Source organism: Symphalangus syndactylus, chromosome 4 (assembly GCF_028878055.3).
Source record: "Symphalangus syndactylus isolate Jambi chromosome 4, NHGRI_mSymSyn1-v2.1_pri, whole genome shotgun sequence".
NCBI lineage: Eukaryota > Metazoa > Chordata > Mammalia > Primates > Hylobatidae > Symphalangus > Symphalangus syndactylus.
Window position 1 is genome coordinate 27,659,603 of NC_072426.2, and position 27,638 is coordinate 27,687,240.

The following is a 27,638-nucleotide window of genomic DNA, read 5'->3' on the forward strand; positions in this document are numbered from 1 at the left end:
CAATGCCAGCCCTTTGTGGGAAGCTCCCTTCCATGAGGAAAAGATGAGAAGTTGAGATGAGCATACATAGCTGTTTACTTCCAAGTTTATCAATCAGATGAGTCATGCCACCTCTGTTGGTGCAGAGTGAGGAAAGGGGAAGAGAAAGGTACTTAGTTTTACTAATTGAGCTTCATTCACTTGGAAGGAAGTATCAAGAGTGGAAAGATGTTGTCCTCTCCCCCTTGCCCCAAAGCTACAACTGTAACTCTGCTACTACCTTTTCTACCCAATATGGTATCTACTATGTGTGACTATTTATACCTTAATTTATTAAAATTAAATAAATTTAAAAATTCAGTTTCTCAGTCACACTGGTCATATTTCAAATGCTCAGTAGCCCCATATGTCTTGTGGTTACCATATTGGACAATACAGTTATAGAACATTTCCAGTGGATGGTGCTATTATGAGATTTTACCCTACTCATCTTTGTATTATCAATGCCTATAAAAAGTCCTGACTCTGTGGCCCTCAGAAATGTCTGCTGGAAAGGCACCCTGGCTCATGCCTATAATCCTAACACTTGGGGAGGCCAAAAGGTGGGAGGATCACTTGAGCCCAGGAGTTTGAGACCAGCCTGGGCAACATATAGGGAAAACCTATCTCTACAAAAAAAAAAAAAATTAAATTAACTGGGCATGGTAGTGTACATCTGTGGTCTCAGTTACTTCTAAGGCTGTATTAGTCCATTCTCATACTGCTGGTAAAGACATACCTAAGACTGGGTAACTTAGAAAGAAAAGGGTTTAATGGACTCACAATTCCACATGGCTGGGGAGGCCTCACAATCATGGCAGAAGTCAAAAGGCACTCTTACATGGTGGCAGACAAGACAGAATGAGAGCCAAGCAAAAGAGGAAACCCCTTATAAAACCATCAGGTCTCATGAGACTTATTTACTACCACAAGAACAGTATGGAAGAAACGGCTGTCATGATTCAATTATCTCCCACCAGGTCCCTCCTACAACCTGTGGGAATTATGAAAGCTACAATTTAAGATGAGATTTGAGGTGAGAGGATCATTTGAGCCTAGAAGGTCAAGGCTGCAATGAGCCATGATCGGGCCACTGCAACAGAATGAGCAACAGAATGAGACCCTGTCTCAAAAAGGTGTTTGTTAAATGAGTACATGAAAGTGGACTACTGCCATTGTTTTTCAGATCTGCATGTTGTAAAGTTCTTTCCATTTTAGTGCAGCATACATATCTTGTTAAATGAAATAAATCAGTTGAAGAATATGCATTCTATATTATTATTTTTATTTAGAAATAATTATTTGTATGCATGTATGTGTGCAGGATGGGGTGGTGATGGTTAAAAGCATGGAAAAAAAGTCTTGAAGTGTACATATCAGACTGTATATATCATGTGGTGGTTAAATTGAGGGAAAGGAATAAGGAATACCTTTTTTATTTAAAAATCTTATTCCTAAAAAACTGAATTACTTTTGAGTAAAAAAATTAGCAAATTAGGTAGTATGTTAACTTTCTAGATACACTAAGAAAATAATGGCTCTTTTCAATGTCAAGTATTAATGAAAGGCAATTTTAAGGCAATCTTAGCACTTTATGTGTTAAGAAAAACTGTATTGAAGCATAAGGACAAATAACAACCATCAGCCTAATGGATATTGCATGTAAACCATGAATTCTGTTTTGTTAGGAGTGTGCAAAATAATGTTTTATTTCCCAAAAATATAGCTTCTCTGCTATGCTGCAGAGAAGGATAGGGCCAGATGGCACAGTTATTATTTTTCTGTTAGACCGCTTGACCCAGCAGTATACTTTCTCCGACCTCTCCTTATTGAAATTACTTTTGTTCATTGCAGAAGTAATCTTCACCCTGGAAACAGACCTAGTTGTGGTGTCCGTGTCAGAATACTGACATACTGACTGTGATAATCCTTTTGCAGCCTTACCTCACTCCTCGTTTGATAGTTTATAAGCTCACAGATGCTGGACCAGAATTCAGTCCATAAAATTAAGACATTCCATTTGACAGGGCCAAATCTAAACTGCTGAAGCAAGAACACTAAAGCATGAAGTGGTGTCTTAAAAAGTAACTAGGGTCATTTAACCCACAATAAAAATCAACCTGGTTTCAAATGAAGATTTTTACATGCTTTAACAATTTCTTAGGAAAAAAAGGCTCTAATTATGAATATAAAACCAAATGAGAATGACAAATAAAATAATATAGAGTGAGTAGTTCTATATTATTAGGAGCTCTGCTATTTTGTTTCATGCCGAGTTGACAGGAGAAAAGAATATTTTCATCGAACAATTGAATGAATTTAAAGATGATATAATCACCTAGAAAAATGACATTAAAAGCAGTCTTGAAAATGATCATTATAGAAATGATATCTTTGTAATTATTGCATACATTGACTAATATTCATTATTAAATCTTGATGGTTCTAGGCTTGGATAAAATTCCATTAGGATGAATGTATCCCTGGGGGGTTGATATTTGAAGAGACTGAGCTGTTTGGTAGCTTACTCCTTGCTTATTTTTTTTCTTATTGTTTCTACTTTTCAGACCCACTATGAAAATGGAGAATATATTATCAGGCAAGGTGCAAGAGGGGACACCTTCTTTATCATCAGCAAAGGAACGGTAAGCTTTGGTGGCACAAGACAGTGATGCACTAGGGGAGCCTGGGGTTGGTTAGTAACTCCAGTAGGAACACATGCAGAGTCTTGTGCTACATGAGTTTGTTCCATTTTTTGACACAGAGAGGTATTAGAGAATGGATCTTACAAAAAATGATGTAGGAGGGAAAAAATGTAATTTTGAAGACCAGTAAGTAGCCTACTTGCTAATAATCATAATATTAGATGACACTGATATATTTGTGTGAATAGAAAGATCTCCATAATTAAAATAATATAATAAAAAAGAAAATACCGCTGGGTGCGGTGGCTCATGCCTATAACCTCAGCACCTTGGGAGGCCAAGGCAGGTGGATCACTCAAGCTAAGGAGTTCAAGACCAGCTTGGGCAACATGCCAAAACCTCATCTATACAAAAAATAGAAAAAATTAGCTGGGCATGTTGGTGCATGCCTGTCATCCCAGCTACTTTGGAGGCTGAGACAGGAGGATTGCTTGAGCCCAGGAGGCAGAGGTTGCAGTGAGCCAAGATGGTGCCACTGCACTTCAGCCTGGGTAATAGAGCAAGACTTTGCCTCCAAAAAAAAAGAGAAAGAAAGTACTTAGGTCACTTACAAAATTCATCTAGTCATTAGAAGCAGTAACATTGCTATAATGAAACATCTGGGCTTTGAAATCAAATGGCCTAAATTTTAATCCTGTTATGAAACTTAGTCATTTTAATGCCCTTAGGCAAGTTGCTGAATACTCTGAGGATGATAAGGATAGATATACGTTAATGTTTTAAGTTATTTTCATAAAGAAATATTGATACTAAAAACTACTAAAATTGATAAATTATAAAGGAAGGGGTAAAAATGGGGTAGACAAGGGTTATGAATGAAAAATCATACTTTATTTCTAAAATTTAATTTTTCAACAATATGAATTTATTTATATTTTAAAACTAAGAAATTGAGTGAATTGGAAAATAGAATTTCTTTTAGATTAATGCTATACTATTATATTACTAAAATACCTTAAATTTATTTCCACAGTAAAGCTAATCATTTCTGTGTTTGTGTCATTACATGATAACTTATGATTTAAACTTATGTTTCTTTATTATGGATCATTACAAGGAATTCCTATCTCTGTATGTACTAAGTATAGAAAGAGATGGAGAAGGAAATGTGAATAGAAAGGAATTGATATGCCAGTTTCCATTTTTATAATTATCACTTTATAAATGAAGCATATTTATTTCCTCTAATTTAACAAAATGACTGACTGTAACTTATAGCTCATATATAGAAAGATTTACAGAGCTACAGTGAATAGAATGCAGTGGAAGATTATAAGTATTGTTGAATCACAATTTAGATAATTCTCCTTGGACTACTTTTGGATCAAGTGTATGCATATGTCAATATTTACACCAGTGGCATGTCACACAAAAATGAAGAAAACAATATTTATATTTTTATTATTCCTATTCTTTTGACTGATCTCTGAATGCCTGGGATAGAAGTAGAAGTCAAGGCTGACTTCTTAAAAGGTATCATGAAATGACATGTCTGACCACGGTTATAGTTAAAATTATATCTTGTATTTTCCAATGTTAGAAGATAAGAAAATTTTAATATTTTGTAGTTTATGTGATAGATTGTTAGAGCTTATCATTTATTGTCTTATTGTTTAGATTGACTAAAGAATCAGGGTAAATTGAAAATCACCATGGATGTAAATTATTCGAAAAGTTGCACAGGGAATTTGTCCTGACATTCTAGATTTGTTTTTTCTTTACTACATTGCTAATTCTTCGCTACGATGCGATGATGTGTTTATCCTTTGAGATGGATTTCTGACAGTCTTTTGTTACCACCCTGTTAGTGCAAATTTTACTGCCTAAAAGTAGTGCTTTGTAACCAGTTTCAGCTGAAGACAGGTGCATTAGTCATGCCTTTTTACAAGTTTCGTAATAAGTATAAGCAGAAAAACAGTGTAGAAATTACACTACAGGAACCAATTCCCTTGGCAATATTTCACAGCACTCTGGGATTCTGGGAGGGAAGTAATACTAATATATTAGACTCTCGACACATTCAAGATCTTTTACTTTAAACCAGACATAAATTTCTACTAACTTACTTTTTTAGGTCACACAAGTTAGCTGCTATGATTCTTAGTTATGTAAATTACATAATAATTGTATTAATTTTATTCATTCTAATACTAATATACTAACAATATTAATTATATTAGTTCTAATTCTAACATATTAAAATCATTAAGAATATGTCACCATATACAATAATTAGAATATATTAAGTCTTAAGAAGCAGAAGGTGAGGTCAGCATACTTAATGGCAAAGAGCAGGAAAGACAGGTGAATAATAAGAGAGTAGACTCAGCTGAGCAGGCAAATAAGTTGTAGAACTGGAATTTTCTACAATCATATGTTATATGTTTTGTTTTAGGTGTATAGATGTCAACTTGTTTTCGCATGCATTTAAAAAATGTATAAAGGATAACCTTGGCCAAGATCTGTTTCTTGCTACCACCAAACTGGCTTTTTCTTAGAAAATGCTGTGAGATAGAGACACAACAGGGGCTGCCAAGCTACAAATGGAATTCCCCTTGTTCAGTTCCACTTATTTAAGTGTAAAACAATTTTTATTCTTGCATTAAGCACATTCACACAAAGAGAGAAGCATTATAAAATAAGCTTTGCAGTACTTGTTTTTCCCCCATTAAGCCTGTGCAATCTGATTTTTCTAAAACCTGAGGCAGAATGCTTGCAGTGATGATAGTGATGATGGCTAAAATACCTGGTGCTGCCTCAAGTAGAAGCTCAGTTAGTTCTCTATACTTCAATCACTCCATTCCAGTTGCCTGGAAACGTGACTTGCTTCTCCAACAGTGAAAACTATAAAGCACCAAAGGTTCCTGCATATGTCCCTGCAGTTGTGTCACATCACAAAATGAACTATCTCTTTATAAATAAATCAAACCAAAATTGAACAGGATCGGTAAGCAAAGTTGCAGAGTTCTAATAATAGCTCAAATGCATTTTGATTTTTCTGATTCCATTCAACATACCTTGTATCTCATCATTAGAAAAAAATGTGATTCAAAAATTCTTGTCTATCAAATGGCATTTAAAATCACATGGCTTTGCTTCATAAAATTAACAAGTATTTAAACATGCCAAGTAAACATGTTGCCTTAACACAATGCTCAGTGTTTTTTAATATAAAAAGTGTTCTGTTATGGAAATTTTATTTGCATATGTATACATATGTTTATGTATACATTATGGTGAAACCTCTGAGAAACATTTTTTTTAATATCAAGAACAAGATAAAGATATGCATTATTACCAATTTTGTTTAGTGTGGTACTAGACATCCCAAATACTACAGTAAGTTAAGAAAAATAATTAATATTTGGAAAAAGAGAAACAGTAATTATTTATACATGATATGTTTTTAGTTTCTTTTAGGATTTTATGTAGACGTATATATTATTAAAATTAATAAGAGTTTAGCAAAATCAGCATTTTTCAGTATATTTTTCTTTATTTATGGAACCATTCTATATCTCTACACAACCCAAAATAATAGCTATTATTCACAGTTGCTATCTAAACTAAAATTATCTAACTTAACTTTAATGTTAATTTCTCAGTAGTAGTAGCCACATCGCAATAGCTACTAGTAGTGGCTGTATTGGACATTATAGAACTGGATATTTTATTATAAATGAATATTGAAAAAGCCATATCATTCAACATATTGTACCATATTAACAGTCTAAAGAAAGAAAATCACATTATCATGCCAAATGATGCAGTGAAAGGGTGTGACAAGTGTAACATCCATTCATAATAAAAATTCTCAGCAAACTGAGAATATAAGAGAACGTTCTTGCCCTGATAAGTGGTATCTACAACATGCCTACAGTTAACATACTTAAGGTGAGAAACAGAGCAATCAATAAATGAAAGTAACTGACAACAAAAGGAAAGTCTTTTCAACAAATGGTGATGGAACTGTTGGTAATCCATGGAGCAAAACAGGAGAACCTTGACCTGGACTTTATACCTTATATAAAAATTAAATGAAAATTGGTAATAGATTTAAAAGTAAAACATAAAGCTATAAAACTTTCAAGAGAAATGTATGACTTGCGATTAGATAGGAAGAGTTCCTAGGCATGACACCACCAGCACAATCCATAAAGAAAAATGATAAATTGGGCTTTATCAAGTTTAGAAACTTTTGTTCTGTGAAAAACACTGTTCAGAGAACGGAAAGACAAATTACTAACAGGGAAAATTATTTGAAAAGTACACGTCTGGTAAGGGGCTTATATTGATCCTATCCTTTATTGATCCTACAAAAAAACACCTCAAAATCAACAAAAAACACCAAAGTACCCACTTAAAAAAAAAATGAATGAATGACTTGAGCACATCAGCAAAGAAGATTCACAAATGGCAAATATGCACATGAAGAGGTGTTCATAATGATTAGTCATTAGAAAAGTGCATATTGAAATTCTGAGATACTACTGCATACTTAATGGAATGGCTAAATCTAAAAACAAAAATTAACAATATCAAGTGCTAGTGAGGATGTAGAGCAACTGGTATTCTCAATCACTGCTCCTGGGAATGCAAAATGGTAAAGCCATTCTGGAAAACAATTTGCAGTTTCTCATAAAGTTAAATAAACATTTACCGTATGACACAGCAATTATTCTTTGTGATATTTATTCTAGAGAAATGAAAATATAGCTCACACAAAAAACTCTGCATCAGTGTTTGTAGCATCTCTATTCATAATTGCCAAAACTAGAAATAAACAAATTGTGTTATAGTCATTCAATGAAATATTAGTCAGCAATAAAAAACATAAACTATTGAATCTTGCAACAACTTCAATGACTCTTAAAGGTCTAATGCTGAGTAAGAAAAATAAAGGTCTGAAAAAGTTAAATATTGTATTATTTCATTTATATGGCATTCTCAAAAAGATAAAATTAGTTTGATGCAGAACAGACTATAGGGGTGAGGAATGAGAAGGGTATGACTATAAATACATAGCATGAAAGAGTTTCTGGAGGTGATGAAATTGTTCTGTATCTAATTGTTCTGGGAATTAGACAAAGCTATCCATGTGTTTAAGTTCATACAACTATATTCCAAAAAAGAAGTAAATTTTACTATATGATAGAAGTAAATTTTACTATATGATAACTTAAAAATTCAAGTACATTTCTAAATACTGTAACGTGTAACTAAAATATGTTTTTAAAATACCATTTCAAAAATCAAGTATGTAGGCATATCTATAATAAGAAAATGTTTAAGTCTTTTAAGAAGAAAATTTTATTTAAAATATTATAATGAAGAGCAAAACACCAACATGGCAGAACATCCAAAAGAAAGAGAAACATATTGGGAGTTACTATAGTAGATATCAAGACCTATTATAACATTCAGGTAATGGAAAAAAATGTGGACTTAATTTGACTGAAAACCAGACAAATATGTCAGTGTAAGAATGGTGAACCCAGATAAAGATCCATGGTAATCTGGAAACTTGATTTAGGATGGCATGGACACTACAGATATCACAACAATTGGTTATGCATAGGGACATAAATAAAATTGGATCCCTAGCTCACACCATACATAATGCCAGTTTCAGATGTAAATGTGAAAAGAAAATTTAGGAAAAAATTAAAAGATAATTGGGATAATACTTCCATTATCTTGGGATAAGCAAGCATTTCTTGAATAAGCTATTTTAAAATGCAAACGATAAAATATAACATGGTTAAGTGTAATTACCTTAAAATTAATACATGTGTTCAACAAGACACCATAAAGATGGTTTAGACAAACCATAGTCTTGTGAATGAACAACAACAAAAATAAAGATAATCAGTCCAATAGAAAAATAGGCAAAAAGCATGATCAGGCACATAATCAAAAGAAGCACAAGTGGCTCAAAAAATAAGATGATAAAATCTCCCACCTCTATTAATAATAAGGGAAATGCCATCTAATACCTACCTTTCTGGAAAAAAATCAAAGTCTGACAATATTAAGTATTGATAACAATATAACATAATATAATATGCATTTTCACCCATTGATGGTAGGTATGTAAGATTGTACCAAAAGTGAGTTAATACCTAGTAAAATGGAAGATGCATATACTTAATAACCTTGTTCTTTATTCATAAACATTGGCCCTAGTGAACTCTTACCCATGGACACTAGAACACATGTATAAGAATGTTCACAGTAACACAGTTAATAGCACCATAAAAACAAAGTATGACAAAAATAAAACTGGAAGCAACCCACATTTATATCTACAGAATTAGTAAATTGCATAATATTCATATAATGGAATACTGTTTAAACAAAGAAAATAAATCTTAGCTTTTATATGAACATGGGTGAATCAAAACCTCAAGAATAAGGGCCCAGTAACCTTTATTTTAGATCAGACTCCCTACTGAAGATTCCACATCTATAAAAGCCTCGTCAGCATACAAATTAGTGTCTCTGTGATACAGCTTAGTGGTAAGTAAAAGTGTTAAAAACTGAATTTCCATGGTTTTGAAACACTGTGTGGAGGAGTAATCAAATGGATCAGTGGAGAATAATAATTGAATTTCCTCCACCTTACACAGACCTTCTTAATACTTATAAAAATTCTGGTCTTTGACATCTAATCTCTAGATTCAGAAACCTGAAGCATAGTATTATTAAATGTGTTTAAGTGTTGAGCATTGTCTCAAGAAATTAGTTTTTTTACTTCATCACATTTTCCAGGTAGTGAATTTTAACTATTTAACCTTTCTGGATGACACATAGACAGTTTTATGAATGTTAATAGAGCTTGAGGGAGAAGTGAATTAACACAAAGGTACAAGTTACCCTATTTTTGTTTTCATTCAAGCAACAAAAAACATTATCACTTGCCTTCTGTTAAGTCACAAGTCCTGTGTGTTCTAGGCTATCTATCTTGTTAGTAATGACACATTCTGTTAAAACAATTTACAAGTATTTATTGTGTGCTTATTATAATTTGTGGAGAATGCCAAAGAAATACAACTTTCTTTCAAGGGCACTTTATTTATTATAGTAAAGAAGGGCCTATATGTAATTTATCTATCTTTAGAAATAGAAATCCTACCAAATGAAGCATGTGGATTATGAGGGATATAGTCAGTTACAGCCATGCAAGAAATCTTTATGAAAATGTGATGTGTCTTCAGATGGAAGCTGGATTCTTCTCAGGGAAAGGGATAGGCTTATCCTAGAGAAACTAGGATACGCATGTGGAGGCATTTAGAAGGATGTTCATTTCAGCAGCAAGAAAGAAAGAAAGAAAAAAAAAATTGAAACAATATAATTGCCAATTTATAAGATATAGGTAAGTAAATATATTTACATAAAGAAATAAAACTCATACATTAAAATGAATGAAATAGATTTATACCTAAGAGCATGGAATAATTAAAACCATCTTAAGAGAAAAAAGTAAGTTGCAGAATGATAAATACTGCTTATGTTATTAATATATTTTAAAAATACATACACATAAACACATAAAAAAATGGACAGAATGCTCACCAAGTTCATTATAGTGGTTGCTTCATAAAGGCAGGAAAATTAGAATGGAGATGAGGAATTAGATCAAATTTACTAGTAATGCATTATTTCTTTAAAATAACTTGAAAGGATAACAAAATATTTGGAGGTAAGCTCTTGTGGTTTTCCTGGGAATTTATGATATTGTTCTTTGGTCCTTTTAGTGGTAATTTAAATGCTTTTTCTTTATAAAAATAAATTAAGAAAAGAAACAAGAAATGGAATTAACTTCATTAATTAGTGTTCCTTTGTCCATTGTGGGTAAGCAGTGGATTTAAACTTTCATTGTTTCTCTTTGCAGGTAAATGTCACTCGTGAAGACTCACCAAGTGAAGACCCAGTCTTTCTTAGAACTTTAGGAAAAGGAGACTGGTTTGGAGAGAAAGCCTTGCAGGGGTAAGTAGATCACATGTTATACAGGTTTTTGTTTGAGTGCTACATAAATTTCTGTCTGAAATTTTGAGCTCCTAGCACAATAGGCTTTTTATTTAGTGCTTATCCCAGTATCAAATATGGACCCTTGATGATAAATAAATTTTTATTTATTTTCAGCTGGACTTGGAATCTGTTTGAATAGGTTGTGGAATAAATTCCTTAATTTCTAATAAATCAGTGTTACATTAATTGGAAACATTTTCAGGTTTGTGTCCTTAATTGCAATCTCTATAACAACTTCAAAGAGAAGAATTCTGTGCTAAACTTTGTGCAATGATTTTACTCAGAATCATTAAGATGGTTGGTTGAAATTTTGGAAATCCCTAAACCTGTTTGTACAAACAATTGTTATGGGATCTTTGGGGTGTCAATTTCCTGGCTGGACACCTGTGGCTGGTGGCGCCTTTGCCCGAGTTTTGCTCGGGCCCACTGGGCTCATTATGCCCACTTGGCCTGGCAGGTTGTACTCAGTTCACACTACCGACCTGGTTCTCACACCTTCAAGGGAGACTGCAAGTCAGGCGTGAAGTGGCAAGGGGCAGGTGAGCGAGCGTGGGGTCCGGCCACTGCACAGGCAAACAAACTGGCTGCTGCCGTGAGGTGGGCAGCTCCAGGTGCTGGCATGGGCTCTTTGTAAGGCTGTGGCCGGACCAGGCACACCACAAGCAGCTTCCCTGGCTGGCACCAGGGAATGTGGTTGTGCCTGGAAGCTTAGAGACACTAGGAACTGCATAGCCCCAAAGCGGGAGTCACAGCCCTGACTAGGGGAGCTCCCAGGTCTGGGCCCCCCAAAAGGCTACAGCTCTTCTCTCCTTGTCTTCATCTGCAATGTGGCAAGCAAGGGACACGTTTCAGCCCTGTTTGTATTACAACTCTTTTAGCCTCACCGTTCAGTGGTTCCCAATTTCTTGACTCATGACCAGGAAGAATGTGGTACGCAGACAAGTGGAGGTTGATCAAGACAAAGAGGAGCTTTAGTGAACACTAGAATAGCTCAGAGAAAACCTGCAGTGGGCAGCCCCTCTCCATAGCCAAGGTGTCCCAATGAGTGTTCAGCTCTTAGCAGAGTGGGTAGCTTCTCTCTATAGGCAGGTCTTCCCAATGAGTGTTCAGTTCTCAACAGAGAGGGTAGCTCCTCTCTGCAGCTAGTCATCCCATCATCTGCAGCTGTCAGCAGAGAGGAGGCCCTAGAGTGGGTAGCTCCTCTCTGCAGCTGGTCATCCCAGTATCTGCTCTGCTCTGGTTAAGCCTGGGGCTTTTATGGGCCTCAGAGGGGCGGAAGTACATGCTGATTGGTTCATGAGCAGCAATAGGCAGGTCCAGAAAAGGCACTGCAAGTTCCCACTCTGGTCCATGGGACTGGCAGCCTGGCCTCCAGCCTTCAGGCCCTCCCTGGTCTGAAGGTGAGGCCTTAATGGGGACCCACCCCCCTTCTGCCCAGAAACCTGTCTGCCTCCTGCTGCCATTCATGGCACCCAGGCTGTAGCCAGGGGCACCTGCAGGCCAGCACCAAGCTGCCCTCAGCCCACCATTGGATTCCCTCCTATGTTCATTGGCACCCAAAGCCCAGAGGGAGGTGAGTTGGCAGGGGACTGGCATGTCAGCACTGCCCTGAGCATGTGCACACCTGGCCGGGCTGTGACAGCGCCTGGGCTCAGTCCCAACTTTCCTCGAAAATCAGAATAGGCGCCAAAAACAGAGAGAAGCCAGGCAGTGGGAGCAGGCACTTCTGATCCTGTGGGGGCCAGGGGGCCCTTCCCAGACCCCCTGCCTGCCCACGACTTGGGTGGCTGTAGCTCTGCCCTGGAAGACAGGGTTCCTGCTTGCTCCCAGCCCCAGGAGCACAGGGATGCCTGGGCCCATAGTCGTGGCTTAGGCAGCTGCAGTGGTACCCAGGGAGCTCCCATCCCAACTCAGAAGGGGTGGGGGTCCCGCCTGTCCCCGGCTCCTGCTGGCTCCACGGATGTGCAGACCTGGCCATACCTCCCTGCTGCAGCCAGTGTGATGACAGCAGCAGCTCCAGATGGCCTGCCACTGCCATCACAATGATCAGAAGGCAGTGAAGCATTTCCAGTGTTCACTTGTAGGTTGTAATTGTCATCACTCTTATGGTGGTAGAGATAGAAGAGTAGGTGGAGGTAATGTACATCTGGATTGACTATGGGATAGGCCGTGAAGGCTAGACTAGTAGAGGTGTACTTCTGTGAGACTGATACTCTATTTTTAAACTAAGACATCAAGAAGCAAGCACTTGGGGGTTCTTCTCATGTATTATGGAGGAAAAACTGAGTTAACTTTTTACCATGCATTTTACAGAATGCATGATAAACATATTTGGGTATCCTACTCTCATTTTCCAATAAGCAGTATATCTCAGTTATGATTAAATATAGATAAGCCTTTTCAACATTCAGTGCTGTATGTATATACACTACTTGAATAAGCAACAACCGATGAACATTTATTTTTCTATCAAATTTCGGGTGCAGGAGTGTCTCCTAGGGAGGGACAGCAATAGGACATAATTTACTCCTAGCATATGGGAACAGTCAGTTTTGTTTTCATTTCAAATTGTGCCTTCATTTAAAAAATTACATTATGAGCATTTTGCTTCAAAGTACTTCTAAGAAGTAATTTAGGAAGTTATTGTTTTTTAAGCCACAATCAGATGACAGGTTTTATTTTCTTTCTGACTATTTCACAGCTTAATAAGTGAGATAAAGATATTCTGATAAATCATCTTACTTAGGCTATATTACCTTATGAAAATTCAGAAGTAACTACCCTCAACTTTCCTTTTTTCTCCTACTGAGTTCATTTTATCCTTATCTGATGAACATGTAGTTGCCATTAGATTTTTTTCAATGTCGAAGTTGGAAAAAATAGTATGTTTGGTGTAGATATACAGAAGAGTGAAATAAACATTACCTTTCTAGTATAAATGTATCATCTGTATCTTAATCTTGCTTTCCTTTGATTATTAAATGTGACATTTTATAGAAATCAGGTGGCATTTTTTAGAAAGACGCTACCTGATTTCATTGGTCCAAGATTAAATACCTTTGTGGAAAACAGTGTTATTTCCAACAGAACCAAAGAACCAGAAATATTTACAAACCCTGAGGTCACAAGTAGAATGCCAGAAAATAAGGCCCCGCCCTTTCTCTTCACATCCACCCCTTACCCCCATTTCACTCACATCTCTTTCTTATGCTCTTATTCTCACTTTCTCGCTATGGAACCTGGTTTTATTAGTCTACTCTAAGTGCTCTCTTAAATGGCACCAGAGATTTGCTAGTTACCTCATGAAATGGTCTTTTTATTTTTTTCTTCATTTGACTTCACTTCTCAGCCATGATTTTACATTGTTGACCACCCCTTCTTTCTTTAAATTCTCCACCCTTTGGGACCATTTAAATTATTGGCACTCTTTAGAATTTATTTCATTTCCTAAAATTTGCTAATATTATGTCCTCAACTGTATTTCATACACCTTGGTAAGCTCCTCCAGATGTGTGATTGCATAATACCTCAATGAAAAGAAGTCCCAAATATTTATATTATTATTTGAACCCAGTGTCTGGCACTTATCAAATACCCACATATTTTTTGAACAAATGAATGAGTGAATGAATGAATAGATGAACAAATGAACCTCTCGAATGATGTCCAATCTTAAAGTCCCTTCTGCCATTGATCACATTCACGACTTGAATTTGCCTGGCAGTGGATAGGGGTTATGAGCTCGCTTGACCATAGGGGGCAGGCTAGCGATGTAAATGACTACAATAGGCTAGTAAAACAGGTGGCAAACTGGAAAGCCTTATGTGATGAGGACAGAAATTACTGAACTCCAGCTTGCTGCTGCTCTGTAAGAATGTAACCTTGGCTTTTTAAGAAAAGCAGAAAAAAACCTAGATTTTAAAAATATGAAATGTGATTTTGTAATCTGATTTTTTAAAAAAGCTCTGTAAACCAACAAACCATTTCTGCAAACTGTTTGGTGTGTGGATGCCATTTTGTGATTTCTATCACTCAGATATGCCTCTTTAAAAGCTGTCCTTTGCTTCAAATGATGGAAGCCTATTAACCCATCTTGATTATTTTCTTGTTTTGATTTTTTGACATTTTATCATTTTGATATCCTATGTCTGTAACTTGTTTTTCACTGTGTCTAGGTTTTTTTAATCTTTTGTTTGCATTTCAATATTTTTCACAAGAAATTCCAACATTTTGCAAATCAAATTGATTTGTTTCACTTGTTTCCTTCTAAATAACTTAGAAATTGATATAACTTTAATATATAAAATCTTTTGGGCACCTGTGTATATCCTTTGGGTAATAGCTATGCTTGTTTACAAACTATATAGTTTTTATACTTGGAATAAAAATTTTATAGCCAGCATTCTCTATATGTACAGAACAGAATTTCAGATTGTGGTTTTCTCACAAATACAATTTGTGTGTACTGGGAATTTTGGTTTTATTCTCTTGAAGTTGTTCAGCAGGCAATTAAATATTGATAAGTTGCTGGTTGGAGATTGAGTGAAATTAATATATGCTTGACCATTCTTTTTAAATTTGAGAGTACATAAATACTAGTACTGATTAAGCACACAGTAGAAAACTGAATGGCATTGCTGAAATGTAAACTCAATACCCTTTCTCCATAACTCAGCCTCCTGACCACCATATAGTTCTGCCTCTAAAAGTAACAAATTTATTTTCTTGTTGGGTGGAGATAGTAGAGTCATAAACTGAGTCATCTTATAAACTGTATTATTAACATCCTTTAACCAATAGCATCTTATTATTAGAAAAATTTGAGTCACTTTCATTTTAGTTGACATAAAGCAAATTATGCAGTACTGTTTGGCTCAAGCATCTTTTTTTTTCTTTTCTTGCTGTGATAAGTGTTTATACACACCAAAGAGAGGGTAAAATGTTTACTTTTTACAGAAGTACTCCCTTATGTATATGAAAACTAAAGGTGTGTTTAAGAGCAATCACTTCACGCTTAGTTCAATAACTCATAAGTCAATCCATTTATACTTTGACTTACCATTGCTTCAAGATCTCTACTTGACTTGAAACCATATGGAATACATATAAACATCAGATGATGGCAAATTCTAAACCGAATATTCACTTTGCATCTCCAGTAATAGGAAATATAGTAGACCAAGTTGTACCCAAAAGGGATGGGATTAAGCTCCCAGTGGCCACCTTCCCTTCTTTCCCCTAACATTTGAGTCTTCAGCATAGCATATGGCTAAGAGATCCAGTTCAGAGTCAGATTGCCTGGTTTGGAACTTATTCTGTCATTTATTAATGATTAGTCACTGAGAGGAATTTCTTTTATCTGAAATGGGGATTATGATTATATCTAACTACTTGGGTTATTGGAGGAGGAATCAAAAGGATACTTTTAAAGAATTTGGGTGAGTGCATAGAATTTAGTTTAATGCTTCCCCAAAGTGAGCTGTCATCATCACTACCACCATCATCTTTATCTACATCATCATCTTCATCATCATCACCATATCATCATACCAGCAATGTTCTGCTACCACTTGATAAAGTTTAGTGTACTGGCAACATTGACATAGCATTAGATTTAGAGTCAACCACTCATTGATTGACTTTGAGCAAGCCAGTTAAGCTCCTGTAAACTAAGCCAATTGCACTAGATGATCTTTAAGTTTCCTTAAGTCATAGCTTCTGGTTCTCTGAGAGTTGGCCCTTTTCCACCTGGAACAAACCCCTGAATGCCAACTGCAGCCCTGAGGCTACCTGTTAAATGGTGGCATTTAGTACCAAACCACTGTCAGCAAGGAACTTCCCTCCAAGAACTTTCCCAGCTGTTGCCTCTCATTCTGAGTACCTGTGCCACATGCCAGGCCCTGTTCATGTTAATGCAAAAATGAATTAGCCAAAGTCAGTTGAACAGACATTAATATTAGAAATCTGTATTTCCTTGTTTGTTTTCACCTCATAGCCTGTGATCATGGAAAAGTTAATTAACATTTCTGAATTTGCTTCTTTATCTTCTGAAGTATATTTTTTTCATTTAAAAAATTAGTAAAATTTTGCTGGGCGTGGTGGCTCATGCTTGTAATCCCAGCACTTTGGTAGGCTGAGGCAGGCAAACCACTTGAGGTCAGGAGTTTGAGACCAGCCTGGCCAACATGATGAAACACTGTCTCTACTAAAAATATAAAAATTATCCAGTTGTGATGGCACAAGCCTGTAATTCCAGCTACTCGGGAGGCTGAAGTAGGAGAATCGCTTGAACCCAGGAGGTAGAGGTTGCGGTGAATGAGATCACACCATTCTCCTCCAGCCTGTGCACCTGAGTGAGACTCCATCTCAAAAACAAACAAACAAAAAAGAAAAGATAAAACAATAAAATTATAGTACAGAAATTAAGTACTGGATATAGATTTTAATATTTTTCCATATTTGAATTTGATTATTTATTTATTTAGAAGTAAAATGTTATAAAAACTATTCAAGCTGCTTTTGTATCCCACCCACGTACTTCCTCTCCTTCCTAATGTCACCATTCTGAAGTTTATTGTATGCATCCTCATTACTCATGTGTCCATAAATGTGTCTATAATTTATTATGTATATATGTATTCATATTTGTATTTAAAATTTTACACATGTGAAATATTATTCTGTTTCATTCTCGGTCAATATGTAATTTTTTTTCTTTTCCTTCTATTGTCATAGTCATTGCACTTATGTCATTCCTTTGTTTAGAAGTTTTACCTTCTTCTACTCTTTTAATGATTAACCTTTAAATTTTAATATGTATATTTAACATGTAACACTAATCAATAGCTCTATTCCTCTCTTGAATAATAATATAATATTAAGTGTGTTAAACTCCAAATTAATTACTCCTACCCATCTTCTAGGTAGTTTTCTACTGGTCCCCAAGTATTAATCATTATTATTACTGTGTTTTTTCAGACACAACCAAAACCTAATTATTTAACATTTATCAACTCGTTTACAAATTCTTTTGCCCACTATTGCTTCTATAACCCACCTCATTTCCTTTAGATTTATTCTTTGAAGAGATGATTGGTTTATCCCTTCTGCCCTTGCCTACACATGAGTGAATTTTGGGTTAGGTGTAAATATCTAGGTCAAATTTCATTTTTCTTTAGCATTTGAAGTGTTATTACATTGTCTTCTGACATTCATGTTCTGTAGTCAGTCAAATCACCATTCCTTTATAGGTAAACTGTCTCTCTGGTAGCTGTTTCTGTCTTTGACATTATGCATTTTTGATATAATTAATGTAGGTACAGATATATTTATCAATAAATGAAGAATAAATAAGACTCTGCATCTCCTTTTGAGAATGCAGTTTTTTTCAATCCTAGAAAATTCTCAGCGTTATTTCTGCATATATTCTTTCCCCCACTTTCTCTCTTCTCTCATTTTGTAACTTTTAGTGGCCTAGACTTAACCTCATCATCATATGTCCTTACCTCCTTATTCACATTTGTGTCTTCTTTCTCTGTGTCATTTGGTGCTACATTTTTAATAGAAGCTGGGCAGATTGTCTCAGATGGTCATGCAATTCTCTACTTCTTCCTTCAATTGTATCAAGTCTTCAGTTCAATTAATACACTGAGTAGGTTCCAATGACTATTTTATAAAAGTAATTTTAGAAGTTCTACTTGGTGCATCAAAGTGCTTAGGAGTGTGAGCTCTGAAATGAGACTTCTTGGGTTTAAACCCCAGCTGCATTATTTATGAAATGTGTGATCTTGTTGATGTTCATCTCTCTGTTTCAGCTTCATGGTTTGTAAAAGTAGAATAATAGTACTTGCCACATAGAGTCAAGGTGATTAATAGGCCAAATAATATATATAGTATGTATGCATGTTAGAATAATGTCTGGCATATACTAAGTGTTTGATAAATGTGAGGTATTATTGCCATTATTTTATTATTTTTAAATGTCTTTTTTCTTTTCCTTTATTTATTTATTTATTTATATTTTTAATTTTGATTCGGAAGGTACATGTGCAGGTTTGTTACGTGGGTGTACTGTGTGATGCTAAGGTTTAGGCTTCTAATACTCCCATAGCCCAAGTAGTGAACATAGTACCTAAAAGGTAGATTTTCAACCCTTGCCTCCATTTCTGCCTCCCCTCTTTTCAACTCTCTAGTGTCTATTGTTCCCATGATGGTGTTCATATGAACTCAATGTTCAGCTTCCACTTATAAATGAAAACATATGTATTTCGCTTTCTGTTTCTGCATTAACTGGTTTAGGATAATGGCCTCCAGCTGCATCCATGTTGCTGCAATGGACATCTTAAATATCTTTTACATTGTTTCTTACATCATCTTTTTTTGCTGTATGTCTTTAGAAATTATTTTTAGAATGTCAAATTCTTTGAAACTTTCTGTTAGTTTCACTTTTGGGGTGCACATTCTTCCATTGGTCACTTCCACCAACTTTCCTTCCTTGTGTGGTTTAGTATAGCTGAGGTGTGCTTGTCTTGGGTAGGGGTGGGGTTTTTTTGGTGTTTTTATTTTCTACCACATACCCATTTTCAGTGGAGTTAGTGGACTGAGGGATTGATTTTCTTGTGCTCGTGTTATTGAAGCATCTCTGTGTACCTATTTTATATGTTTCATGTTTGTCTCTGCAAGGATACATTTTAGCTTAATATCCCTGTAACTTGAAGATAACATTGAAAGAATTCAGTTCTTCCAGTTACAAGGCTTGGGTTTCTGTTTCTCTCAGAGAAAGACTGTTGACATTTACTTGGGCTGACAGAGAGGGTTATTTATACTGCGTGTGCCTTTTGTGTCGAAATGCTCCAGGGCTCTGGCCTTACGAAGGACTCAGTCCCAGTTGCCCTCTCCCATGGGGCCATCACCAGACTCCTTCACCCAGCCCTCATGACTCCTGTGCAGCTCCAGCTTGTTTCTCCAGCCTTGGGACCCTTCTCTTTCCAGCATCTGAGACTCTCGGGGTTTATTGTTTTGCTTTTTTTTCCCCCTTTTACATTTTAGTGAATATTATAATTAATTTGTTTTTTAGTGAAGATTATTCTTGTGAGGATTATAGTGAATAGTCTATGGAAAAAGTAACACAATGTCTGGTGGGGATTTTTATTTCTGTTGTTCTGGATTTCTGGCTGTCCAAAACAAAACAAAACAATACAAAACAAAACAAAACAAAAAGATGCTGTCCTCTCACTTTTCTGGCCTGAGTTATTCTCCTCTTCAGGACTTATAGATAAAGAGGAGATTAAAATAATTGATGTACTAAGTGCTATAGGAAAAGCACAGAGTATCATAGTAACATTTTATCTCCACCCCAGAACTTTTTCCTATGGGGCAAGTCAACTTAGCTGTCACACAAGTATCTCATATATCCCTTGGACAAAAGTAAACTCATTTTCTCTCCAACTCCAATCAAATCTATTCTTTTTCAAGTGAATATTATAAGTGTTTATCAAACCAGAAATTTGGACATTATCCTTGACTCTTTCTTCTCCTAAAATTTCCTCTCATAATAACGAATCCTGTTTGTTCTACCTCCTAAATAACTCTCAACTTCAACTCTCAATCTGCTTCTGACCATCCTCACGCCACTGTTCCTGTTAGTGCCACCATGATCTGTCTAAATTATAGGATAGCCACCTAATTGGTCTCCCTGTGTCGAGTCTTGCACACCTTTTATCCATTCCCCTCTTTGTGATGGTGATAAAGTATTTGTATTAAGTTTCTTAGCATGGCCATAATAAATTACCACAAACTGGGTGGCTAAAACAATAGCAATTTATTCTTTCACAGATCTGTAGGCTAGACATCCAAAGTCAGAGTGTTACCAGGCCACACTCCCTCTGGAAGCTCTAGGGAGGAATCTGTTCCATGCCTCACTCCTAGCTTTTGGTGGTTCCCAGCAGTCCTTGGCATTTTTTGTCTTGGAGCTACATCACTTTAGTTTCTGTCACTGTCTTCACATGGCTGTTTTTCCTCTGCGTGTGCCTCTGTATCAAAATCTTTCTTTATGAGAACACCAGTCATTGAATGTAGGGCCCACCCTGATCCAGTATGGCAGCACCTTAACTTGATCATATCTGGCAGACCTTATTTTCAAATATAATTACATTCACAGGTTTGAGGGCTAGGGCTTCAATATATCTTTTGGGAGGACACAAATCAACTCACTACATTCTCTAAAGCAAATTGGGTCATGCCACTTTTCTCCTCAAAGGCTTGCTCTGGCACTCCCTGTTGTGAGAGCTGCTCCCGTATCCTTGCTGCAGTCTCATGATCAGCTACATCCTGCTTCACTACCTATGCTGTAATCATACTGAGATCTGGTAGGTCCTCATCATCTCCATGATTTATTTCACTTTTAGGTATTCATTTGTAGTAACATTTTGTAATTCGTCTGTTCTGGCATGAAAGAGTAGCTGAACTTACAACAATCTCCAAATGGGATGTTAGAACCTGGAAGCCCAGCACAGCACAGGACCCAAATACATAGGCATGTAGAAGCTGACCTGTTGCCCTGAAGATGCCTGGACCCATTATATAGACCTTAATTAAAAGATACCTGTGATATAATAGCCCATTGGACTTTGATGTCAAGGAACTCATTAGAGGATGAATGGAAACTATATCCTGATTTTAGAGAAACCGTAATGCATAAAATAATTATACACACACACATGCAACCTCCCCTTCATATCTCAAATTATTGATATTTGTATGGGAGCACCTTAGCATTTGGACTAGACTACTTCCACAATAATGAAGATTATTTAATAAACAAAATTTGAATCCTTCCTCTGAACTTCTCTGAACACGTTCACCTGAAACATACAGTTAGTTGTACAAAAAAAATGGTTGTTGTTGCTGTTGTTTGAATTTACTTAATAATCTTGCTAATGTTTTAGTGTGTACCTTAGACTCAGGTATGCCTACATTCTTGATTTAGCTCATTATAATAGGTACAAATTATCAGTAACTGACCAGTAACTAATGTAAAAAAATACATCAGTTTTAAGTAAGTTGGGAAATTGGTTGTTTAGAAAGCTTCTGTTAAATGCACGGAGATTTTTGAAAGAGGACTTTTCTTCTAGAGGAGAGCTAAGGACCTGGGTACATGAATGATTGTTTGTAGAAAAGGGATCAGCCTTTCATAGAAGGTTGGAGAAACATCGGGGTGTCTTAGTACTTTTCCATAAAATGGTTTATTTATCTCCACTGTCTAAAACGTAAGATCATTTTCCGTGGTGGAAATTGAGCTACTTATAAAAACAATTCAGTCTCTCATTGTTATTCTTCAACATGTCATTCAAACAAATAATTCCCTTCAGGTGCCACAAGATAAGAAAAAATAATGTAAATTTGAAAATCTCTTCAAAAATGGATATAAAAATGTTTCTCTTGGAGTTAATTTTCTTGCTAATGAACTCAGCCGGTGTTTTGTGTCTCTGTCATTCTCATTCCTTCCAAGTCTAAATGATTGCTTCTTAATTTTTCCTTTATACAATTGTTAATAAATCATGACTTGTTATAAATCATACTTTGGATAGGCAACAAAGATTTTAATTGGCTAGATTCACTGTCATTACACTAATCACTTCTGATGCCTACAAAAGAAATGCTTTAAGGTCCTCTAAATTCTTGCCAAAAAAAATATTTGAGTGTAATATTACTCACGTGTTCTGATTAAGACTGTATCGCATAAAAGGAGCATTTGCAACTGTATTTGGCATTGCATGGTTCTTATTCCTTGTTCATACAATGAAATGGAAATGAGAAGTATCTGAGAAAAGTATGCTATGTGATAATTGCCTTATCCCCTATTCCAGGCATTTAGGAAAAGTGCAAGATTATTTTTAGAATATTTCAGTAATATTTAAAGGACTTTAAGTCCACTAACTTTTCCTGGGCCATTTTGAAAAATGTCAATAAATAATCGTATAGGTACCCATGATTTAATCAAGAAACAAACAATTAGAAATTGAAATTAAAAATACTACTTATGATAGCATCAAAAACTAGGGAGTAGTTACAGATAAATTTGTAAAAGATGTGTAAGATCTGTTCACTGAAAATTACAAAATCATTCCAAGAGAAAACTGAAGATACTATGTTCATACGTTGTAAGACTCAGTATTATTCTCCCAAATGGATCTATACATTCATTGCAATCCCAATCAAAATGTTATTAAGATTTTTTTGTTGTGATTGACCAGATGATTTTAAAATTTACATGGACCTAGAATTTATATGGACCTAAAATTTATATGGACAATTTAGAAAAAAAGAAAGGTTGGAAGACTAACTCTACCTGACTTCAAAGCTTACTTTAAAGCTACAGTAGCCAAGGCAGTGTGGTATTGATATCAAGTTAGACAAGTAGATTGATGTAGCAGAATGAAGAGTCTGTAAATCAACCACACATACATTGCCATTTTGGTTAGCTTAGTCAGCTTTGCCATTACAAAAAATACCATAGATTGGGTGGCTTAACCAACAGAAATTTACTTTCTCACAGTTTTAATGGCTGGAAGTCTGAGGTCAAGATGCTAATATTGTCAAGTTCTATTGATTGCCCTCTCCCTGGCTTGCAGACACCCTTCTGGCTTTGTGCTCTCATGGCCCTTCCTCAGTGAATTCATTTAGAGAGAGAAAAACCACCTGCTCTCTGATATCTCTTCTTGTAAGGGCACTAATTCCATCATGAGGGCCCCACTTTCATGACCTCATCTAAACCTAAGGATCTCCCAAAGGCCCTGTCTCCAAATACTGTCACATTGGGGGTTAGGGCTTCAATATATGCATATAAATTTAAAGGGGATAATTCACCAATTGATTTTCAACAAAGGTTCAAATGCAATTCACTTAAGAAAGGTCAGATTTTCTACAAATGATGTTGAAACAATTGAGTGTCCATCAAGAAAAAAATTAACTTGAATCCATACCTTGCACGACATACAAAAATTAAGTTAAAATGGATCGTGGACCTAAATGTGAGATCAAAACTACAATCTTCAGGAAAAAATAGACAATAAATTTTGAGGACTTTGGTTAGATAAAGATTTTTACATCAAAATGTAATCTATGAAAGGAAAAAAAGGGTCCGGGCCCAGTGGCTCACACCCGTAATCCCAGCACTTTGGGAGGCTGAGGCAGGCCAATCACTTGAGGTCAGGAGTTCAAGGCCAGCCCGGCCAACATGGCGAAACCCCGTCTCTACTAAAAATGCAAAAATTAATTGGGCATGATGGTGTGCACCTATGATCCCAGCTGCTCAGGAGGCTGAGGCAGGAGAATCGCTTGAACCCAGGAGGCAGAGGTTGCAGTGAGCTGAGATCATGCCACTGCGCTCCAGTGTGGGCAACAGAGCAAGACTCTGTCAAAAGAAGAAGAAGAAGGAGAAAGTAGAAGAAGAAGGAGGAGAAGAAAAATTAGATTTTATTAAAATTAAGAATTTATGCTTTTTGACAAACACTATTTAAAGTAGGAAAAGGCAACCCACGGACTGGGAGAAAATATTTGCAAATCACATATTTGAAAAAGAGCTTGATTCCAGGATATATACAGGGCTCTCAAATCTCAATAATGAGAAAATGAATAGCCCAATTTTTTAAATCGTCCAAATTATTTGAACAGATGTTTCACCATGAAGAGAAACTAATGGCAAATAAGCAAGTGAAAATTGTCTCAACATGATTAGTCATTAGGGAAATGAAAATTAAAACCACAAGGTAGTGCCACTACAAACATATTAGAATACCTAAAATTAAAAGGATTGATCGTATAAAGTATTGGAGAGGATGTAGAGTATAAAATAGTACAACAACTTTGGAGAACAGTTTGGCAGTTTTTTTTTAAACTTAAACATATTACCTACTATCTGACCCAGCCATTTCATTCTTAGGTATTTACATGAAACATGAAAGCTTACATGCATACAAAGACTTGTACAAAAATGTTACAGCAGCTTTATATTTAATATCTCCAAATTTGAAACAACAGAAATGTGCATCAATAGATGAATAGATAAACAATGGTGTTAGAACCATGCAATGAAGTAGTATGTAGCAATAAAAATAGTGAAATATTGATATACTCAGAAACAGATTAGTATCAAAATAATTATGATGAAAACTTCAAAAATATTTACAATGAGTGAAATAAGCCAGATAAAAAACAGTACATGCTGTATAATTCTATCTATCTAAGATATCTAAGATCTATCTAAGATAAGATGTTATCTGCTTTCTGTCACCATAGATTAGTTGCCATTCTATAGAATTTTATATAGAGATGAGAGATGGTAGGAGACAGAGATTATAAAGGGATACTAATAAACCTTTGTAGATGATGGATATTTTCATTATATTGATCATGGTGACAGTAATTAGAATGTCTGCAAATGCCAAAAGTTTTTGAATTGTACATTTTAAATGTGCAGCTTATTTAATGTCAATTATACCTCAGTAAAACTAATATGATGTTTTAAAATTCACTAGACAATCGTACCCACCATCACTTTCATGGTTCTACACACAGGAGGCTCAGAGTTCTCTATGCTTCTATTATCAAAACATCTTTTAATAACATTTTAGTTCTGCAATAGGTTTTACTACAGTCACCAATAGCAGAATACTTAAGGGCTCATTTGGGTAAATGGAATTAGATGCCCATGAGTGCAATAAACGCGCTGACAGTAGTAATCATCTTCTATAAAGGCATGGGGTTTTGACCAAGTCAAGTAATGGATAACTCAAACCATGCAAGCAGGGATAGGCAAAAGGGTCTTGTCTTTGAGAGTCATTTTCTGTGCTTAGAGGTGCCCTCAGCAGCAGCTGATGACAGTTGTCTGCTGCCCAGATGGCCGACTGCCACTCTCACTGTCTACTCGACGATATCTTTGCTGCAATCCTGCTTCCCATATGGGGAAACATGTTGCTTTGAAAGGAACATTTTCCACACACATTCTGCAAGAAGAATACAGGTTTTCTACCGCCTACATCCATATGCACTTAATTCCCTTGGAAACATGGATTTGCTAACCTGGAGAAATAGAATTTGTTTACTTTAAGTCTTTTACATTGTATTGCCAAACACAAATAGTCAAGAATTGTAAAACATGTACTTGAAGTTAATCTTAAAATTGATAAAATTTTAAAATAACCACAAATTGTTTTTAAAATAATCATTTTTTAAATGTATGGGAGAAAGATAAATGTATGGTTTTTATGTTTCTAGACCTACCCAAGAATAGTAAGGATTTGAGATTGTGGAAAATAATAGGTTATAGAAACTTTCCTATAAAAAACTATTGACATTGCATATCATTCTAACTTCCTACATGTGTACACTATTCCATACACTACCATGAGTTAACCTATCATCATCATGTCCCTATATGCACCTGAGAGGTAACAAAAACATTAAGCCAGCTGTCACACACCAGAGACTACCATATACCACAATTATTTTTATTGCTTCTGATTTTAACTGCTATTCTTATTCAAAGGAAGACTGGATAAATTATTCTGTCACTAGCAACAACAATTTCATTAATTTTCCATTTGCTAAAGCAGAGTGAGTCATTAAGAACTGGAATATAAATCTTATAGTTTCTCCTTCTAGCAATGTCTAAATATCCTGAAAAGTGCTGCTCAACCAAATAATTTTACTTAAAGTAGCAAGACTATATGTGTTTATGAGAATGGGAAATAATTTTTCCATGAGTGATGAGATAATTTGTATTTACAGTTTTTATTATTCCTTTCAAGGTTCAGAAATGGATCATGGATCCTGGGTCTCTCATGAGAACAGAGTTGGATGTGCCTACAGGCAAATATCATGGGAGAATAACTTCTACTGGCATTTTAATTTCTTTCTCAAATGCATTAATTGCTCTTCAAACAGTTTCCTCTGTTAAGAACACCTACATTTACCTGGTCACCCAGGCTTGAACATTAAGGACAACCTCTGAAACACCCCTCTGTGTCATTGCTCTCCTTCTTCATCTTTGGACATCAAATTTTATTAACAATTCTGCCACGGCGTTTCTCCCATTCATTCATTTATCTCTTTTAACACCTTTTCCACTGTAATTCAGATCTTTTTTTTTTTTTTTTTTTTTTTTTTTTTGAGACAGAGTCTCGCTGTCGCCCAGGCTGGAGTGCAGTGGCGCGATCTCGGCTCACTGCAGGCTCCGCCCCCCGGGGTTCATGCCATTCTCCTGCCTCAGCCTCTCGAGTAGCTGGGACTACAGGCGCCCACCATCTCGCCCGGCTAATTTTTTGTATTTTTAGTAGAGACGGGGTTTCACTGTGTTAGCCAGGATCGTCTCGATCTCCTGACCTCGTGATCCGCCCGCCTCGGCCTCCCTGTAATTCAGATCTTTTCTTTACCTGTAGCTCATTCTGTTAAATGTGCGTGGTTTTTTTTCCATCATATCCCAGTATATCAGAGCACCACAACATTAGACTCAGGCAGTAGGACCCCTGCCCAAAGCCTGAGCTTTAAGTTTTAGATTCCAGAGGCCCTCTTCTGCTGTGCCTCTTCCCTAAGAAGAAAAGAATCTTTAGGGTCAGACAGATATGTCCATATGGAGCCTGCACATCTCCTTCTAGATCATCCTTTAGGAACCTGAGACTCATGACTTTTGTTTCCCTCTGAGGCCAGGGAAAGCTCTTTCCTGGGTCCTTCCTAGTAAAAGTTGAGCGCAACAGTTGTGTGTATCCTAGAGGCAAGGCTCCCTGTTTAATTGGGGTGGGAGAAGCAAGTGGACCATTTCTTCTCCTACCCCAGTTGGATATGTGGGCTACCCATGGTTTGTTAGAAAGCAGGAGATAGCTGGTA

General features: G+C 36.0%; 1 protein-coding gene across 4 annotated transcripts in view; it reads left to right on the top strand.

Moving 5' to 3' along the window:
* Nucleotides 1-27,638, top strand: part of PRKG1 (protein kinase cGMP-dependent 1) — a 1,318,464-nt gene that overhangs the window by 1,077,157 nt on the left and 213,669 nt on the right. For all 4 annotated transcript variants that reach the window (XM_055274328.1, XM_055274327.2, XM_055274331.2 and 1 more), the window contains 2 exons: nt 2,586-2,663; nt 10,618-10,712. In XM_055274328.1, the coding sequence (XP_055130303.1) occupies nt 2,586-2,663; nt 10,618-10,712 (173 nt within the window). The remainder of the gene's footprint in view (nt 1-2,585; nt 2,664-10,617; nt 10,713-27,638) is intronic.